Source organism: Cyclopterus lumpus, chromosome 19, assembly GCF_009769545.1.
Source record: "Cyclopterus lumpus isolate fCycLum1 chromosome 19, fCycLum1.pri, whole genome shotgun sequence".
NCBI lineage: Eukaryota > Metazoa > Chordata > Actinopteri > Perciformes > Cyclopteridae > Cyclopterus > Cyclopterus lumpus.
This window is the reverse complement of record NC_046984.1, coordinates 9,299,384-9,320,725: the sequence shown is the minus strand read 5'-3', so window position 1 is coordinate 9,320,725 and position 21,342 is coordinate 9,299,384. Positions and strand designations below refer to the sequence as shown.

Genomic DNA, 21,342 nt, shown 5'->3' with positions numbered 1-21,342 from the left:
ATATCCAGTTATTTTTGGTAGTTGTAACTTTTTCATCATGCCCATGTCTCTCATATGAATCTTTTCTGTCATATTAATTGAATGTGTTGTAACTCTGTTATGTTCATTCTGTACACATGACGTCTATTGTACTTCCGTCCATCCGGGGAGAGGGATCCTCCTCTGTTGCTATCCTGAAGGTTTCTTCTTGTTTCTTCACCCCATTGAACATTTTTCCTGATCCGATGTGAGGTCCCGGGACAGAGGATGTCGTTTGTGTACAGATTGTAAAGCCCTCTGTAATTTGTGATTTTGGGGTATATAAAATAAATTGAATTGAATTGATCTCACGGCAGATTGTCTTCATATGACTGGATCACCTGCGTGCCAGGCCCCAGATGGTATTTATGTGCATGATCTCTCTGTTTAAAACCTTCAATTTAGCCTTTTCCCACCAGGAAGAAATGTAGATGTGATGTTACATCCTACGTTTTAGCTAAACAATGTGGATCACTTTCCAACTATAACAATTAAAAACAATTATTAAATTCAATGTCAGCTATTGAGTAGTTGAAAAAGCTTGTGTATCTGCATGTAATCTGAAAATAATTAGTGTCTGAGCTTGCAGTATGTTCTGTTACAGGTCTGTTAGATGGGTTATGCTGTAGAAAACTATATTTTCTTGAGATGAAAATGTAAACCAAAAAAACCCCAATCGGAATCATTTTCCCAAGGGACTCTTCCAAGGAGACCAAAACCCAGCATTTGTCATTTGTTCAGCATTAAAATGCTTCCCTGGCAAGCAACCTCAATAGAAACCGTTGAAGCAGCGTGACCCTGTTCAACATTTATAAGGAAGGAGACTGGGTTGGATAAATGAGTGTTCAAAGCATGTGACAAATAGATACACAGGCAGTCAGACCTGAAGGAGATTGAGAGTTAAAGGGTACGATAAAAGAATCCTTGACATCATCCAGTTGGCATGTTCCTTCAGTTCCGACATAAAACAAACAGGTTAGTTGGCTTTATAATTACGTATCTTTGTAAAGGCTATTTGTAGCAACTCTGCCATTCATTGGCAGCAAAAGGAAGTCTTGAAATCGTCAACCAAGTCCAGCAACTTCACTGCAGTGATTGTATTCAAATACTTAATACATATCGCCGTCAAGTTGTTTTTAAAGTTTGCGTGGGAAGTGGCGTACGCCACTTTCAGGCCCCGCTGGTTACAAAAGGAAGACAAGGAGAAAATGCTGGAACGCTAGACAAAAGGGAGCACAAAGACTAAATACACTTGTCATGGATCAAAGACCAGGGACCCAAGCACAATGGACAAAACAGAGTAAGCAAATAATAATCCTTTACTGGAGTAACGGCAGGAACAGAACAGACAGACAGAAACAGGGACACAAACTATGGAACGCTGGAGAACTTGGTCTCAAAACACAAGACAATCTGGCAGAGGACAAGTGAGGGAACCTAAGTAGTGAGTGACTAACGAGGGAATGAGCTGCAGGTGAGATGGGCGTGAGAGCCAGGTGAAGGGAATGAAGGATGATCAGGTGTGAATGACCGGGTCTGAAATGACAAGAGAGTTAATAGACAAACAGATCTAATGAAAACAACTATTAACAGAAAGAAGGTGTGGAGCTGAACTGTTACACCACTAGGGAGGAGGAGGGTAGTGAATGGCCAATCTTTTCACTGATTGTTTATGTAGATCATATAGAGGCATCTTTGGTCTAGATAATAGTTAAGTCTACATGTCTTAATGTCTTACATTAAGACAAGTTACACAGTAACTTTAACTATTCAAACCAACAAATCTAAAACCATTACAGCACCCATACACTTGGTTTACATGTCCTTGTAAACACACACATTCTGTCATTGATGGCTACATAGTCCCACAGTAGTTATTACTCCTCTGCAGCAAGCCACACCTAACTTTAATTCAAACTTTTGGATCCAATGGAACTATAATTAAGTCAGTTTCAGTGAGTCAATCGAGTACTTGATGTTACAATAATTCAATGACAAATCCAAGGTGTGTGAGGGGTAAAGTTGGTCATGGTAACATGACCTGCCTCTTAATAACCCATGTGAGGAAGTGCTCTCTTACTGTTTCACCGTGTGTCCTCAGGTAAATCAGAGCTGCATATTTACTGCATGCTAATCGCATTCCATCACCAAGCAAATTTATACGCCAGAAAATCCGGTGGAAAAAAAATGTATTTGAGGCGAGGTTACCTGTTCAAAAAATCTATCAAAATTGTATATTTTTCTCTTGTTTTTATTTTTGTATTATTTGTATTTAATTTAATTATTTATGTATGTAATCTATTAATTATTACTATCCTTATTTCCCCTCTTTACTTCTTCTAGTGAGCACCATTCGATGTTTGTTGTTCTTTCTCTGTGTTGTACACTGTATCTGAATATCATGTGTACCAAGACGACATACAGTTGAAAAATGGACAAAGAAAGTAACTGTCTGAAAATGCATGTTGTTATGTTGTTGAAAACTAAATAAAAAGAAGGTATTTAGATGAGCTGCGACATATATTAAGCTACTGTCACTTACAATTATGCTTTGTTGTACTTTGTACGTTGTTGTTGTTTCTAACCTAACAAAGTTAATAAATTTTCTTTATTACATGTGCTAGCTTAATTTAAAGTACATTTTCTCCATTCAATACATATTTATCTCTTCTGGAACAAGCTAATAGAATAACAGTGCTTTTAAAAAGAGCACTGTTATTCTATTAGCTTGTTCCAGGAGAGCAGCACGTTTCCCATAGTTAGGGCCTATAGATAATTAAAGGGTATTATGGAATGAGGAACAAGCCACCTCTTTGAAGTGCACACATAATGCTGCCAACAGTGTTGTAGATCATAAACAGAGAAGTAGTGTTGTTGAACTGGATGATACAACCACAGGAAGGACTGTGGCACAGTGGAACACGTTGTCCTGCTCCAGACCTTTAAATTAACCAGCTACTTCAGAGTGTAACAAGTTTATATTTCTGTTAAAAAATAGCTTTCACGTGTTCCCTCTGTCAAATATTCTTGTGTTTTCTTTCAATTCATGCTCAGTCTGCAAGTTTACTCCCGACACACGTGAGCTATCAAAAGTAGTGTCCGTCTTCAGCACAGTATAAATCTGATTTGAACTGAATTCATCTATTTATGACCACATGGAGGTAGAAAAACATAAAAACAAGCGGACAGATACACACCTTCCACCATATCAAATGCTAATTCAATTGTTAAGTCCTGCATAACATATTCCTACTTTTATACATCCAACACATTTGAAGCAACATTTAAATGTATTGAGTTTCTGGCCATCTAATGAATGTAAATCCAATTTTCACCATATTCACCTTTAACGTAGCTAGCAATCTGCTAACTTTACAAAGCAGGTAGCGGGCTTATTAAAGCTTGTTAGCTTGTTATTTTACATTATTTTTGGCTTTGGTCTCGTGGGATTGTCTTGTCATTGATTTTGTCCCATTTGATTTACATGTGCTTATATTTGGTCCTGCATCAATATCCTTGTTCATGGCGAGACTCTATTGTGAATGCTGGCATGGTCATACATTTTAGTGATGGTAGTGCTTTTATGACCCTTTACATTTTTAATGGTGCTGATTATTAATTATTGTGTATTTAGACTCCTACATGGTGTCGCTTGCCAGAAGTGGTGCCATGTTAACAATTTGCATTGGCTTATGTTCTCAAAATGTGTTAAATTCTAATGAATATACAGTTTCAAAATGTTACCCACATCTTAAAATATTTACTTTAACAGATATCTTGTATTTGCAGTACAGCAACAACACAACACTTAAGCTGCTCAATTTACATTTAGGACATTTGTCCTTGAAGTCACATCCTGCTGTGTATAAATCAGGGGAAATAATTTAAAGGAAGCATTTCATCCTCAAACAGTATCAATTATTTATTTCCCTACTCATAAAAGCAAAAGAACACAACGATTGTTTTTTCATTTTGAATTGTCTGCGCAGTGGTCAACAACAGTAATTATTAGTTTAGTATAATAAATAGTCTTGATTTCTCCTGCCCGTTATGAGAGTGCAAAGCCAATCAGGATAAACTTATATCAACTATACGTACCCCACTTTAAAATAAATCTAGAGATGTGATCTTGATTATGAGATTATATAATTGCATACAAGAAATGTATGTAAATGTAAATCACCAATGAAACACCACTTTCCAAGTAATTTGCTGACAAATATTGGGATGATAATGAACAGTGCAAGACAAATAACTAGCACAATGTACCTCATCACAGCAATTCCAGTTAGCTAATCGTCTCACAAGTGCAAGTTGTGTGAAGAGGCACAGAGACATGGCAGCAGTAGCAGCAGTATGATGGGACCAGGGGCACTGGATGCTGACTTGGTGGTGTAGACTTTCCTGTTATGAAGAGACTGTTTCGGCCGATACACGTTGTGATATCCGGCATGAGTCGGGAACATCATTATCTGGTGGAAAAGAAAAGAAAAAGTTAGAGTCTCATTTGGGACAGGCTAAACTTTTGACTTGATGGAAAAGCCACCTCTTTCATTGACAATAACATGGGTGCACTAATTAACCTATACCAGCAGTCTAACCTGTTATGGTGGTACATGCAGTCAGGCAGATGTATGTATCTTTGTCATTCAGACAACCTTTGTAAAATATGTTTGTATACTTGCACGTTTGTTATTTTAAAGTCAAAAGTAAATTGCAACACACGTATTTGGAAATGTCTTTGTGCCGTTGTGTGGTTTTGTCTTTTTGTTTACCATCTTTAAAAAATACGTCTAGTTGCCAAGTAGCAAAGTAGGTCAACGGCGTCAGATTCAACGAGCAAACCAGAAATTAAAGTGTCAAAGTCATCAAGGGTGTAGCACCAGTGAGCTTTATCATATTTTGGGAGATACTTTCAAAAAGAGGGTGTGGTAATCACTTGAGCTTGTGAAAGGATTAGCAAGTGTCATTACTGTCAATCACACGGCCCAAATTATAAGATGACCTAAAACTGAAGTGTTGTGTTGTGTTTAACCCTCATCCTACTACTCATCCTCCCTATAGGTAAACTTTGGCATAGCTTATATTCATTCTATCATTTATATTTTTCATGACGTTGGCAATCAATATACTCTTAATGACGTCATATCATTGTTTTATTTTTTATTTAGTGACTCTTAGTGACCAATGTATTGGGATCCTTGGGGACCTCAATCAAAAGCACCCAATTGCAGCCTATGCAGTTTTAACAGATGAAATAGAATAGATTACATGTTTGTCATTTTGAAGGAGACAGACACCGGTGTCCTCATTTAGTCTATTTTAGTTTTACACAATATGCAAATAAACTGCCTCTTTCCTAAAATATTAATCAGTTTTCTCCTCAAATGACATGAAATAAATAATAATGTTTTGAAAAGTTAAGATTATGCTATGATCGCCGTTACTTTATGTAATTTTAAAATATGTTTAAGATGTTCCTTTTTTTTCACAACAAGAAATATAACTCAGTCAATAAAAACAGCGTTACATATTAATTACACCCCCTGAGTTTAATGCAGAACCACATTTGAAGGTTCTTGACTCGTAACCAGACTGAACACAGAAATGTCTGTGGAGCATCAACAGTGAAGCTATAGAAGCTGCTTTCCAAATGCAACACCTTTTGCCTCCGTGGTCAACGTTTTATATAGCTTGTTCCTCTGTATTGGAGCTCTAAACACATCAATAAAACCACATTATTGCACTGGGTGACATGCTTCTTCATTAAAGATGTACATGGGCGCTGTAGTATATTTTGAATCAATCCCAAATACAACTAACTTGACCTGCCAGATGGTTTGTTACACATCTGAGAAGCTGCCATTGAAAACAAAAAAAGCTACTTTCAAAAAACGTGTGACAGGTGATTGGGCGAACCATCGGTTAATCAAACTCTTAACAAAGATGTATTTTAAAAATATGTCAACTTCTCCAACTACTTCCTGTAAAAAAAAAGAAAAAAAGAAGAAGAATGGGACACCACAAGTCTGAGATTATAGCAGATGTTCTAATTTGAACAAACAGTTCTCTTATAACATCCAAGCGGGACTATTTTGCCAATCATTAATAGTGTCCATTACCCTGTTTGTAGATTATCCATAAAAACACTTCATATATAAATCTTATTGTGGCACACCACATCCTGTATAAATCGTCAGCACCAAGATGTTGAGAAGGACGTACCAGGTTTTGGTCCACCTTGACAGACTCTTTAAAGACTGTCCATACCACCGCTTCATCGCATGAAGGGGTGGTTAAGGAGCCGTTGTATCGGTAGTATTCAGCTCGGTTAACGCCGCCAAGCAGGTCATCAATGGAGATCTCATCTGTGACGTTAACTTCTGAGCCTGCATGGAAGCCAAAATACACAAGATGTAGTGCCACATTTTTTTTTAAACGTATGCAAACAAAACAGGTATTCACTTACTGATGTTATGAATAGCTGGAATATAGCTGGTCATTTTTTTCCAGGCCTCCATATCAGATGTGGGATGTGTCTACAAAGACAAACCCGGTAAATGATGGTGAGGAACATTTGGATTACAGGAGTAACGCAATCTGCTGCTTTAAGAAATCAACACCACTTGCCTCAAGATGTTCTGAACTGCTGCGGCCGTGGGCAATCTTCTCCTGAAAAATAAACAGGACAAAGAAGTGAGTCTGTTGTGTAAACAGCTTTGCTTAATGTCAAATTTAGACTGGAGTGCAAGGAAGATTCCCGACCCTAATATGCACTGTGAAAAGTCCCAATTTTAGAACCGACAACAGATTATCATATTGGAACAAATATTCATGGGGTTTGCATTGGGACTTGTATAAACATAGCCCATTTAATATGTTTTAAATAGGATTATTAGGTTTGCATCTGACATGTATGAGAAGTCATTTCACAATTCTTTCTAAAGTACTAATTGTCAAGTAAAGGGTAGGTTGTAATAGGTTGTAATATTCTTGCCTCTCAGTAAAGTATGTCACCTGTTAGGTGAGAGCTCAATTAGTTTGGTGCCATGTTCAGCCCTTATAACTGCAGCGCAGTTTGGATTTTGCTTTGGCTCATATTTGCCAAGTTTTGAATGTCATATTATGTTGATAGGAATATTACACAATATATCAACAGACAGACACATAGACATTTAAAAACCTGGCAAAGTACTCATAACCTCTTCTGTGGCAATTCCTGCATTTTCTCGTATAAAAATAAATACAAAATGTTGGGTCTGAATAGCAATTTTCCAAGAATACTTCATTTAGTATAGTGTGTTCATATTGGAAAAATAACACATTTCAAACATGTTTTGAGTGTTTATTGTATTGCTTTGACAACTACTGACTTGTATAACTAGTCAAATGCACTAATTGTCACCTCAATAAGGAATCCCAGCACAGCCAGCCCGTTAGGAGTCTCTAGTGCCTCTGCCAGAGTCAAGTCCTTCCTCTTGTTCACTATGTGCATCTGGACAAAGACACAATCATGACATGTAGTATTACACTGGCAAAAACTAAATGTATTAAAAAACAACGATTCAACGATTGTAATTACCTCCATTGGGTATCTTTTTGAATCCACTTTGTGCTCTGAGCCATCAGACTTATTTGAGCCCCAATGGAAGTGGAACTGAAGGGTGGAGTAGACATATCCCAAACCTCCCCCTGAGACCTCCACCATGTCCTCTTTCAGCACACACTTCACTGAGAGTTTAGTGAGAACAAAAAGGGAAAATGTAACTTACAAGTTCTTCATTATTGATTTATCTAATAAAATGTAAGAAAGAAATTGTGCTACTTAAAATGTCCCAGACCCCAAAGTAATGCCTTCAAATTAATTGTTTCAACCAACTAAGTCTAAAACCCAAAAGGTATTCAGTTTCCTATGAAATACATAAGAAAAGTAACGCATATTCTGTTCTGAGATACTGCAACCATTGCCAAATAGTTTTCACTTTTATATGAAAAAAAGATTGACTGATTCGATTATTAAACAGTTATTGTAAATAGATTAATTATTTTGTGTTTGACTAATAGATTAATGATTGTAGCTCTAATCATAACCCTCAAAACCTACAGTTAAGCATTAGTTTTGTTTTGGCATTCTTATGAAAATAATTAATTAGCTGATCTATGTGAATAAACACATTTAGAGGGCTACCTTTGAGTCAAAAACAGACCATAATATGAAAGAACAAACCTGAGTGGCCTGTGTTAGTGATGTGCTTGATGGCGTGTTTGTCGTCAAACTTTGTAAAAGTGAAGGCACCGAGATGCTCGTCCGTCACAGTGTCAAGCGTCTCAATGTTGATGGGTGACTGGCGCTCGCCGCCACAGTTCGAGTGAGGCAGATTGTGCCAATAAGACGGCTTGTACTCTGACGGCAGAGAGGGGAAAAACGTTGAGATCCAATCCCTGCAACAGCATTATCAATTTGATCAATCAGATGTGTACATACCACAGGGTTCCTCCTCATAGCACCATGAATGACCTGAAGAATGGAAGTCATTGATGATATGTCAACTCAGTCATAAACGCTACTCGTCATATGTGAGTGTAATGGTACAACTCACTGGATGGTAAAGGAGTTGTAGGGGAAGCAAACACATCGCGACCATTAAGAGGTTGTGTAGGCCGATAAACATTGGTGAATCCTGTCTTCATGGGAAACCGCTGAACCTATATGAACAAAACAAAAGACATGTTTCTTTCACAACATTTGAATGGCAAAGAATCAAATGCAGAGCACTAGATTTAAACTGAGGGAACAAACACTTCCTTTGAAAATGTCACAAAGACCTGGTTTTGGCCACCTGCTAATGTCACCTCAAGCAGAGAGGAGGAGCGGCCTACAGAGGTCTGGAAAGAACATGTTTTACTAACTCCACCACATATTTTTCATTTTCAAACTTTTTCATTTTCACTGAGTGACACCTCTTGAGACAATGTATCAGGAGTTACTTTAAAACTTTCCCCCGGAGGCACAACCTTTTTTTTCCACATAATACGGTTAATTCAACTACATTTCTATGTCACTTTTCAAAACCAGCGTTGCAATTTCATTAAAATGTTCTCAAAAAATATATATGAAGATGCGCAATTTTTGTTATTGAAGATTATTAAGTTACACTGCAGAAATCGACACGTTATCGTGTACTTGAAAACAATTATCTTGGCTCACTGTCAACCGGTTCGCAAGTGTTTTACAGACTGGTGCGTTATGCTGACCGAGTCATGCACTTGCTGAGCCACCTGACGCAACACGCAGAGACATGTGCACAGAACAATCTTCCAAGAACCGATGGCTGTCAGGTAGATAAGATGAAGATAAAGATAATATGTCACTCTGCAACATATTTAACTATCCCTACTATTATCTAACATGATCATCAAAACAGCACACCAGTATGTACCAGCATGCCGCCACTATGCTCTCTGGGGACATACGCCAGATGGCGATCAGTAGTCAGGGGTTCAGGTGTACAGCATGAACTATGAACAAATTGTTCTTGACAGGGTAGAGTACAAAAAAACCCGCTGACATCTTCCACACTCACTGTTACTTTTGTTGACCGCTCACGTTCAGTGCTGTTTAGGTTCACTGGTCAAAGTAGGAGCTGCAACTATTATGATATATAACATAAGATTTATTTACAATGAATATAAAACATAAATCACTTCTCCCAGGGCACAATGCATTTATGGCCCTTTCGCACTACCTACCTATCTGCTGCCTTAAATCGGGGGGAGGGGATGTGCACTACTAATTATATGAGTATTCACTATATATTCCAGTCAGATCTGCACCATCACTGTTTAAATTGATATGGTAACAAACAGGTGCCTATTTACACATCCAGGAGATCCAGAGCAACCTTATAATTCACTTGGAGCTGTGCGTCGGGCCACCTGGTGGATGCAAGTCTAAGCGGGTATGACCTGAACCAGTTCACGTCCTGGGCATTGTCAAAGTGCCCTTGAGCAAAGTCTTGAATACCTACTTGCAGCGCCTGACTATGTGGTAGCCCCACCTTTCTGGCATCTCTCCACAACTATTGTGCATGTGTGCATTGTATTAAAAGCAGTGTTGTTGTTACTCTTATAACAGATTATAGGCTGTATTAATCTTTTATTTTTATACCACACGTTCAAAGGGTTCATCTCCGTGTCGAGGTGCATTGGGAGACTAAACATGGTTAACTCACCAGATTTTTGTTGATGTTTATTGGCTGTTGAAAGACTGTCCACACAACGGCTTCATTGCATTGAGGGGTGGTCAGGGAGCCCATGTACCGATAGAACTTTGTGAGGTCTACATTTCCAATCAAGTCATCGATAGAAATGGTATTGTTCATATCAACCTCTGTGTCTGTGAAAAGATGTAAAAAACAAAAAAGGCTATCATTAATATGATAAACAATATGCTCCTCCGGGTCCCAGCACCAAGCTCCGCACCATGGGTGACCGGGCCTTTTGCTCAGCAGCGCCGCACTTATGGAACAGTCTCCCTGACCATCTAAGGGCAACACAGACACTGGACTCTTTTAAGACTGGCCTAAAAACCTTTTTATTCAGGATGGCGTTTTTGAGTTGAGTTTTATGACTTGTCAACTATTCCTTTTTTACATTTTTATTATTGTTAGTTTTAACTATGTACTGGCTCTGTGGCACTCTGAGGTTCTTGGATGAAGAGTGCCTTACAAATAGAATGCATTATTATTATTATTATTATGATGCCATTAACACAATGTATACTTGTTACCTCAACCTCCCGACAGCTTCCTTAATGACTTAACAACATAATCACACTTCACAATACAAGCACACATATTTTAAGTACACAGGAGTATGATTTCCCATAAGAAAGCCAGTGTCATCAAAGGTAACCAAGCACGGAAGCGACATCAAATACCAAACCAAGTGTTCCTATAAGTGCTGCGTTTCGTGCCATGATATCGCAGCATCAAATGTTGACTCAAATATGTTGGCGCTGAATAAATCTCAGGCTCCCACAGAATGCCAAGACATGTGCGATCCAATGTCTGACAAACATTTCAAGCATTAGGTATGATCCGCGTGTTGTTGTTGAGAGATAAACGACAAACGTCAGGTCTTTTGATTCTGAGGAATGTGCTCACTCTCAGCTCCACCTTCTCTCACTATTGTTCTTTGCACTGTCTCACTTGTTCTGCACTCTGCTTCAGTCATGCACACTCTGCTCACATACGGTATATGGACAATTATGTTATGTGAGAAAGGAGAGGCGACGCTTTGACTTTGAGTTTGTGTCTGCCCACATGATCACTGCACTGAAACTAATAAAGTCATGTTGTTAAACTTGTTACCTGTTTAACAAACCGCTGGTCTGTGTCCTGCTTGTAAGCGCGTTTGTCTTATTTATTTATTAAATACGTCTGTTTTAAATATGTTTTTTTGTGTATATACTGTATGAATAAATAAATAGTACTAAATTATGTCTGTACATAATACAAATATCTGTTGTGCCTCACACAATAAAATACATATACACCTATAACATATAAGCCTGTGTTAAATACAAATGCATGACATCCGTTCATTATTGTCACATTATGCCTTGTGGTGAATTTAATTACAAGTAAATATACAAGATCAATAAATACAGCGGTAGAACACTGTTTATGACAACTGTGGACGCAAGGAAAGGAATCGAGGAGGTAGAAACTGGTAAATGAGAAAGGTCTTGGGTCTCTATCAGACCAATCACTGCCATTTGCTGCAATAACATTGGAGAGACAAACACCTACCTGTTGTGTTTGTCAGGTAAGATGTGAGCTCGCTCCATGGTCCCGACATATCTCCATCGTCAGTTCCCTTTAGGGAGAGGACATCAATTATACTTGTAACATTATTGTGACAAATGTGCAAATCAACTCCTTCATCGTGCATGCATTTATTGTTGTTATAAATGTTATCTGGAGGAGTCACAATGGGTTGTTTGTGTTCAGATGCAGACATTAGAGAATGACCTGTGATCTTAAAATGTAATAATCTTGCAAAATTTCATAAATGCGACCTCTTTCCAACGAGAAACATTTTAACATTTTATTACTTGAATCACTTTTTCATTAAATGGTTAATAATAATAATTTTTTCATTAAATGGTTAGCAGTCAACAGTTTTCTTTGGAATGACGACATTAAATATTGGACATACGTTTATGAAAAAGCCAAGAACAGCAATTCCCTCAGAATCCTCCGTGGCATTCTGCACCGAGAAGCCTTTCTTCAGACTCACTATGTGCATCTACCAAAGATTACACGGATTGATAAGACAAAGGGAGAGCAATGTGGTTCGTAAAGAGATGAGGCATGTTGTCTATAGTGAATGCCAACCCATACTGTACCTCCATGGGGTATCTGTGCCCATCGATCGTGTGCTCTGCACCTGGATGATATTCTGTATTGCCCCAGTGAAAGTGAAACTGAATGGTAGAATATGTTCCATTAAGTCCACCTCCACTCACTTCTACTTGATTGGCCTCCAGTTTGCATTTCACTAAAGATGGAGTAGAGTATTCATGTAGTTACAGTGTGTGCATATACAGAAGTTAAACACATTTTATTTGAGTGGCTTTGTACCCTAGTATACCTCTGTCCAATAATGTTCTCTAGAAAAAGGCATGTTGTGTACTCAGTCTCAGTTTGTGTACCTGTATGACCGTTGTTTTCGATGGATTTGATGGCGTGTTGAGAGGAGAAGTTGACAAAGGTAAAGTTAAGCAGGTGATGGTCAATCTGAACATTGCCGGTGACTATATCAATAGGAGACTGCCTTTTCTCTCCACAGGAAACACCGGAGTGCTCTGCCCAATGGTCCGGGGATTGCGCTGTGAAAGTTAGAGGTGGTCTTAATACCATAAGCTATTGCAGACTGATGATGCTTTGATCCAAATTGTTCAGTCACATCTGTCTGTACTTACGGCAGCCATGATAGCACCAGTCACTTCCAGCAGCTGAAACACAAATATAGACAATATACTGTGAACACTGCAGGAGCCAGCTGGTACAAAAGCATCAAAGGTAGCTTTCTCAGCATTATGTTATGAAATATTTCCCTGCCTGATAAATATTGTACCTGGGACCTAATAACAGTGGCGGTTACTCAAGTAAAATTGATAAAAGATATCCTACTTGTACCCATCATTTATGCTACTTAATGCTTCCACTCCCCAACATTTCAGAGACAAATGTATGCTTTAGTTTTGACAACTATAGCTACTTTCTACAATATGATTTGACATAAACAAGGGAAAATTACACACATGCACATGCATCCTCAGGTGCATGCATTATCCCACAACCTCACAAACACGTGTCCTTCGTGCTTTAATTATATTTTTTTGCTGATGCCAATGGTGAGAGTAAAATATGCCATACACAAACATGACAGCTACTGTATAGCTTGGAAAATAATGATATGGGTCACTGACTTTGATGGATGTAAGCTTTATCAGAGCACAAATGAGACAATAATTACACCCCGCGGTCCCTCCGTCTCACTCGCCACCACTGGGGGCCTATATACATTGTTGGGAGGAATGCGGGGGCTAAAACTTTGAAAAAGTAAACATCTTAATGCACAATGCTTTCACTGGGTAATCAGTCCCACACTGATTCATCGGATTTTGTAATGTGCTGATAGCTTAATTCCCAGTCCACAGTAAGGAGAGAACTGAGATTCTATTGCTACACAGTGGTCACTGTGAAAGTAAAAACGATAGAGGCGAGGAGGGAGGTCGAGGAGGAGAGTCGAAGTAGAGTGGGTGAATATTCTTTTATTTCAGGATGTAGACTCAACCTCAGATGGGCATTGCAAGATTACAGTAGATGGTGTTTTTAGCCATTTTCAACCAAGACATGTCATTATTACCACGTGTGTAGTTATTCTTTAAACTATGATACTCTGATTCTGAATTTGCAATGTAAAAGTATAATGGAGAAATGTCTACCCAGGCCGAGGATAATGAGTCTCTCTGTGTGGTTTGTAATCTAGGCTTCTCTTTGTGTCCTTAGCTGGGCCCGCCGGGCGTGGCCCATGAAAGCTGCTCTGCACCGCGTTCAGTTACAGCTGGTCGAGGATGTGTAGCGCCCATCCTTCAGTTACACTTAAGGCTTCGGAAAAAAATAGGGTCCTAGGACTTTGGTCAGGAAACTGCAGCGTCCTCTATTGCAGGAATATCCTCCTAACACTAAGTAAAGTATCGGATGTACTTTTTCCACGGTCAAGAGACTCATCTTGGATCATGCGGTGTGGTGGACAATTTTATTCAATGCTGTTTTTCATGACTTTTGTTTATTTCATATTCTGGATGCATTTTAGGTCCTTCGATATGTTGGCTTAAAATAAAAGAAATAGATGATTTACAGAAATGAATAAATCTCACCAAATACAAATGTTTCTATTGTTTGGAAATTGCTGCTTTTTACTCACCACATTTTACCAATGCACCCAAACTCAGAAACAGCAGAAGGGAGGAAAGATACATCTTTAGAAGGAAAAGGACATTGGTTGTCAATCAAGGTCTTGCATAGATCTTATAGCCATTTCATGATGTATTTGTCTCAACATCTGAAGTAACGTTGCTATTAGTCAAAGGAAACATCTCTAAACTATCCTCTGTGATGATTAAGCAAGCCCTGCTGTATGCTACTTTGACTTATTTCATGCAAATTGTGTAACAGAGTCCATCACTGAAATCCCATTTAAATGCACAATATTGAAGAATAAAATCTTTGTGGAGAAAGGAATGCCTTTTGACAATTCATGTGTTAAAAGTCTGACAAACATCCTACCTTACTGGCCTGGAGTCCCAATGGATTGAAGGAAAAAAGTTAGAAAACAGGTGTCACATTTAAAATGTGTCAATTTCCAAACAAGTTCACCAGTGAGGAGAAGGTGGAAAAGTGTCCCAGTATCTATCAAGTCAGTCCTAAGGAGTAGGAGGGACACACAATGGGAGAGAGGGGGGGGGGGGGGGGGGGGGGGGGGGGGGGGGGGGGGGGGGGGGGGGGGGGGGGGGGGGGGGGGGGGGGGGGGGGGGGGGGGCACTGCGTATACAACACCAAACCAGTATGGGGGAGACACGCAACATGACTACAGGTCTCTTGTCCAGTCATCAAAATGCAAATGTTTAGAGCACATCCATAATCTGGTAACATACGAGGGTTTGTTTACTCAGCAAAGTTAGCTGCATGAATCGTGCTCCATGACACAGCACACAGGTGTCCATACACAATGCTGTCTCAATGTAAGGGTGGCAGCATATTGTATTTATTACTATTGTTTTATTAAAGAAGAGGCTTTTATTTTTATTTGTTTACTTAACTTAAAATCATCAATTTGAACCCTGTGAGAGGATGTGGTATTTGACACCTCTGTGTTCGTCGCCAACAATGGGAGACAAGCGAACAAAAGTACAATCGAGAAAAAAGGATATACTGCACTTTGTAATCCCTTTTCAAACAAAGGCCACAGCTAGACTAAGCCTTTAATTCACAGGGGACCCTGCAAACTGATACCGTAAAAGCTAAATAAGACTTGGTCTTTACAGAATGGATTATGTCACTCAAGCCTATACAAGCCATTGTAATGTTGACTATAAACTGCAGTAATGGGATATATTATACAGTTTGCTGGGTCAGTGCCATTTTAATCATTACACATATGATTACATTGCAACTGCTCAACTTGTGAATTCTTTAAGGCAACAGGGTGAAACATTAAACATGAAACAGATAAACTGTGGGAAAGTGTTACATCCACATAACTATACACACAGGTTTTATTGTGGTCTGATTAACTGCAGCTATTTAAAAAACAGCTAAGATTAATCTTGCACTTTAGGCTAACATTTTATGAAACTCCTATTTGACAGACAAGAAGATACTTGGAGCCAAGAATCAATCGTCTCATCTCACTTTCTGCCAGAAAGTTCATATTTGTAACAGTTCATTTAAATTGATAATGACTATTTGTTTCATGACAGAATCTAGTTTAACATGAAAACATTGACACTTCAACATCACCTCTTCTTGGCAGAGAGAAAACAGTCTTTGTACAGGTCAGTGTTTATTGTGAGTGCTCCTGTGTTTATATATACACACACACACACGACTCTCTAAAGGAACACACACAACAGGTGTCCTGCCCTTCACCACATCACACCTCACTTAAGTCGGATCTGTGTTTAAACTCCCCAAACACAAGGGAGGGGAGCTGCAGATACATTTGGTGTCAGGAACCTGTATCAATATGACGCTATCAACAGGTCATTACTTTACTGGCACGACGCTCTGGCTCTGTCTGTGTTGATTGAACAATATGCTCAAATATTTGTTCTCCTTTTCTTTTTTTTTGCCAGCCACAGACAACTAAATGAGAAACTTGTTTTTCTTTGACACAACGCAGAAGCTGAGCATAAAACCTCCCATCAAGAAACATTGCACCCATGAAGATTTCAGAAAGTTCCCTCTACTGTCTGAACTCTGAGCACTTCGCTTCCTCTGAGCAGCAGCTGCAGTTCGTTAGCTAATCTTCGGACTTCAGGACTTTAAGTGTCAGTTTAATTTTTGTGTGTATATTTCTTGTGAAATATCATCGGGGCCAACACATAAGCTTATAGTGCGACCAGGGTGTGTGTGTGTGGGGGGGGGGAGGTACGATTAGAACTGATTAAAGAATAAATAAAAGGGGAAGGGTGAACAGAAATGATTTATTTAAGAAACAGCGATACAGTTTACTTTAGTAAACTATTCTAAAATGTATTCATAGGGACTAAAAGTTTAAACCCAATTCATATATTAAGAATATTATTATTAATCATTTCGATTTTACAACATGTATATCCCATAAGGTAAACCTGACTTTATATGCACAGTTGTGATCTCAAACTGTTGGATTTTATAGGCATATTTACCCAAGTTATTTACTTTTTTGACTGCTGTTTTAAATTTGCCCCAGTCATGAGTATATGCGCAAACATATATCTAGTAATACTTTAGAAGTCAGTAAACAATGTGAAATAGAAAACTAAAAGTAAACATAGCAAAAGCAGCTAATTGGAATATAATTCATGACAGAGATAACCTGTGATGTACATTAAACCAAGTTTTACAGATGAGGATACATGTATTATCAGATGAGAATTGGGAACATTGTACACGTTGTTTATGTCTTAACGCCTGTGAAGTGTACATTTGTGGGCCTATCCAACATTTGCAAGTGTACAGAGTGTAGACTTCATTTTCATTTCTCTAGTGCATTCAAACACATTTCAGCCACTGAGAGACCAATTAACAACTAAACTGTCTTACAAAAATGCTCCTACAAAAAAAAAAATAGCTTAACAAATTAGATAATCGCTTTAGTCAGTTATTATCACCCTTTTTGCATTGAAAATGTGCAGTATGCAGATCATTAAATAAATAAAGGAAAATAAAAATAGACTTTTCAGCTCTTATTTCGAGGCACTTAAAAATCTAACATGACTTCAAACCTAAATGTGTTTTTTTGTATATCTGTCAGCTGTCAGATTCATTTCGAGCTCTTGTGTGAGTCCACATGTTGCTTGAGAGGTATGAACAGCCGGACAGCGCCAATACTGGGCGCAGTACCTCGTGCAGCCACAAGGTGGCACAGTCTCCAGGTTGCTCAGAGTAAGAGGCAACAGTCCTGCAAAACAAAGACCAAAGACCATGGGGACACTCACACTGAACTAGCATTTCAAAACACTGTACGTGCCTTGCTGCTGTTGTATCAGTAGATCATTACATAGAAGAAGCATTTAATTAAATATGAATGTGTTGTGAAGTCTTACTGAAAGAGGGTTCCAGTTAGCTCATCAATAAGGCCACCTGGGGGGAAAAATGCAATACAATTTATAAACAAGGCCAAAGTTGACTGAATATGTAAATAAACAAGGTACATGCAGAGTATGAGAAATGACGATCAGTATTTACCTGGTGTGCAAACGGTGTCACACAGTATTGGGCAAATGTAGCAGGATGAGCATTCCTGGAAGACAAACGGGTTTAAATGATGAGGCTCTTGACCCACTGAAACATTGCTTTTAATGTGTATTATATGGACAATGTTCACGCAGGTGCTTACTTGGCAGTGCTCACAGTGGTCGGACTCCTCTCCCTCTTCACAAGGGCATTCGTCACAGTTATTAGAGCAGTGCTAAAAGAGGCCGAGGGAGAGACAATACGTACAGTTATTTTCAAATAAACTGGAGGAATTTATTTGAAATAAGAGACTATTCATTACATCTTTACATTCTTTTACTCATAAATTTTACCTCACAGATGGAGCAAACGCTACACAAAGAGCCAGAACGGAATTGCAGCATGTCAGTCGTCGGCTCCTCTTCGCTCGATTCATTTGCTGCGTCATCATCTTCCGGCTCATCTAAAGTCAACAGAGACAACGATAAATTAGGCCTCTAGAGCTACAGCGATAATTCAGCCTGATCGACATTAGCTTACTGTTGATATATCGAGTCACCAGAGCCGACCTAAAGTATCAAAGCGTTTTCAGTCAAACGATACCTGCGTTCAACTCCTTTTTGTACCCAGATCTCGAGGAAAAATATTATCCTTTTGGTTTTTGTCACAGCAATCAATCTTTGATTGTGACGTGTGATTGGCCCACTACCACACCAGTGGGCAGTTCAGCGCACCAAGAGAGCCACCAAGACGTTTTAAAGTATGGTTTGGTACATCAGGCCTGCGGTGGTTGTGCCATTTTACCCAACTGAATACTTCCAATCAGATGATGGGTAGTGAATAGAAACCCAGTCCTCTGTTGGTATCTCTATCACTTTACTGGTATTGTAATTAGTTAAAGTAAACCCAACCGTAGGCATCGCTGTGTATAAGTACTTTATTAAGTGTCTCCATTAATTTGTCCACCACTTTTGGTCCAGACTGAAATATCTCAACAACAATAGACCTTCTGCGGCACAATTGTTTAAATAGCATATCTAAGGGATCCATATCAAGATTGTTGCTCATATTATGTTTATATGTAACTTTGGCTGCTATATTGTTATAGACTTTACTTCATGGGAACCTTCCTTTTTCCAGAGATCATGAGATCATATTATTAGTGTCGGGTTGTTATAGTAAATGCTAATATGCTTACACAACTATATTTATTTGATTTCGCCTGTAAAGGTTTCAACATGCACAGATAAGTACTGATAACAAAAGTAAGGTGTCTAACTATCCCCAACACGTGCACGCTGGTTTTGTAGACATTGTTTCTGCACTGTAAAGAATAATCAATCGTGGGAGAGAAATTGGAGCGGCTTCATACCGCACTTGTTCTTGTTTTGGTGTGAATCCGGAGCTTTAGTCCTGTTGCCTTATCTTTTTTAATGTATTTTGTCTGTGTTATGTGATTTCTTTTGTGTCTTGTCACTGTTGCAATTTTTCTATGCTGCTGTCTTGGCCAGGCTTCCCTTGAAAAAGAGGTAATTGCATCTCAACGGGACCATTAAATAAAGGCTAATAAAAATAAACGGTATGACTATTGCTTCTCTGTGAATGTTTTACAGACTGTATCCGTGACTGTTTTAATGTCTCAAAATGGCCACAGTGGTTCAACAAAAGGCACGAGTGCTTTATACAGCTCGGTGCCTCGCAGATATGCGTGACCGTGTTCCTTACTGTGCAGAAAACAAGAAATACAACTGTGGTTTACGTTATGCTGGTTGCAAGTATTTTGATAAACCCAATATATTATACAAGTGGATATACCTTCATCTTCCTCTGCTTCAGTTGTTGTTGTTTCTTCTTCTTCTTCATCATCATCATCATCATCATCTTCTTCCGCTTCCTCTTGCTCAGCTAACTCAACTACTACAGTTGCGTCATTATCGTCTTCAGAAGCCTCCTCTTCCTCCACTGCTGCCTCATCGGCCTCTTCGTCTTCAGCATCATCCTCCTCTTCCTCATCTGCAGCCTCCTCCCCCTGTTCATCGTCTTCCTCTTCTTCAGCATCCTCTTCTTCAGCATCATCCTCCTCTTCCTCATCTGCAGCCTCCTCCCCCTGTTCATCATCTTCCTCTTCTTCAGCATCCTCTTCTTCAGCATCATCCTCCTCTTCCTCATCTGCAGCCTCCTCCCCCTGTTCATCGTCTTCCTCTTCTTCAGCATCGTCTTCCTCTTCTACAGCATCGTCTTCCTCATCTGCAGCCTCCTCCCCCTGTTCGTCTTCCTCTTCTTCAGCATCATCCTCCTCATCTGTAACCTCCTCCCCCTCTTCGTCTTCCTCTTCAGCATCATCCTCTTCCTCATCGCCCTCTTCCTTATCTTCCTCTTCTTCAGTATCGTCCTCCTCTGCATCCTCCTTCTCATCGCCAGCCTCTTCTTCCTCCTCATCGTCAACCTCTTCTTCTTCCTCATCAGCATCTTCTTCTTCCTCAACAACCTCTTCCTTTTCTTCCCCCTTTTCAACAGCTTCTTCCTCAGTAGTCTCCTCTTCCTCCTCATCTGACTCTTTTTCATCCTCCTCTCCCGCTACCTGTTCATCTTCCTCACCTGCACCATCATCACCCTCAGTGGTTTTGCCCTCTTCAGCCACAACCTCTGCAACATTTCTGACCTGGAGGCCTCCGTCTGCTTCAGCCACGTCCTGGGCGCTCACTACTCCAGAGAGCGGGCCCTGCGATGGGCACAGGAGGACCAGCAGGAGCCCCACTACCCAGCCGTTCACAGGGGCCATTTTGGAAGACAGTTGAGGACCTCTTCTGAACTATAAATCCACTCCGGAGGATTATCTCCACCCTGTTTCTTCCACAAAAAAAACGGGGTTTTAAACACGTAAAAACTATAACGGATGGTTCAGCTCTTCACTGCAGAGAGACGGGGAGAGGAGGGCCGTGTTCACAAGACTAACCGAGCAGAGTGCCAGCCTTGTGCTGGGAACACAGAGGACACAGTGCAAACACAACTGGGTGTGAGTGACAGGGGCACATGTCCGGGAAGAATGCTCCGGATGCCCTTAACCCAGTGCATTAGAGAAGTGGGTGTGTGTTTATGGCAGACAGGGGGTTTTTTGGACTGCAGGAGGGAGGGTAAGAGAGAGGTTAAAGAGCGTATGGAAATGAGAAGGAGGGAGAAGTTAAACATTAAATTATTCCTTTTTAAAAGTTAATTAAGTAATTTGCCCTTTCTGTAAAATCCATAAGGGCAAACTTCTTCTATGTTCACACCGTCTCTTATTCAGTACTTTTATATATTTCTCTAATTG

At 39.5% G+C, this 21,342-nt stretch overlaps 2 protein-coding genes across 3 annotated transcripts; both read right to left on the bottom strand.

The window, feature by feature from the left end:
• Positions 1 to 1,514: 1,514 nt before the first annotated feature.
• Positions 1,515 to 14,991, bottom strand: LOC117749236 (carbonic anhydrase 4-like). Of its 2 annotated transcripts, XM_034559508.1 has the most exons (18): positions 14,880 to 14,991; positions 14,518 to 14,572; positions 13,007 to 13,039; positions 12,737 to 12,913; positions 12,431 to 12,582; positions 12,241 to 12,330; positions 11,832 to 11,898; positions 10,251 to 10,414; positions 8,619 to 8,724; positions 8,504 to 8,536; positions 8,246 to 8,422; positions 7,601 to 7,749; positions 7,424 to 7,513; positions 6,649 to 6,690; positions 6,488 to 6,557; positions 6,244 to 6,407; positions 4,288 to 4,490; positions 1,515 to 1,554 (listed from the first exon to the last, which is right to left on the bottom strand). In XM_034559508.1, exons 2-17 carry the CDS (start codon positions 14,570 to 14,572, stop codon positions 4,320 to 4,322), a joined length of 1,740 nt encoding a protein of 579 aa, XP_034415399.1. In that variant the 5' UTR covers positions 14,880 to 14,991; the 3' UTR covers positions 1,515 to 1,554; positions 4,288 to 4,319. The 2 variants fall into 2 exon arrangements, with proteins under 2 accessions (XP_034415399.1, XP_034415398.1); XM_034559507.1 differs by lacking the exon at positions 1,515 to 1,554 and having other exon boundaries at positions 4,001 to 4,490.
• A 2,907-nt stretch (positions 14,992 to 17,898) lies between these two features.
• Positions 17,899 to 20,814, bottom strand: LOC117748922 (cilia- and flagella-associated protein 251). The gene is made up of 6 exons (XM_034559065.1): positions 20,341 to 20,814; positions 19,996 to 20,274; positions 18,386 to 18,451; positions 18,196 to 18,267; positions 18,045 to 18,099; positions 17,899 to 17,939 (listed from the first exon to the last, which is right to left on the bottom strand). Exons 1-6 carry the CDS (start codon positions 20,812 to 20,814, stop codon positions 17,899 to 17,901), a joined length of 987 nt encoding a protein of 328 aa, XP_034414956.1.
• Positions 20,815 to 21,342: the final 528 nt, after the last annotated feature.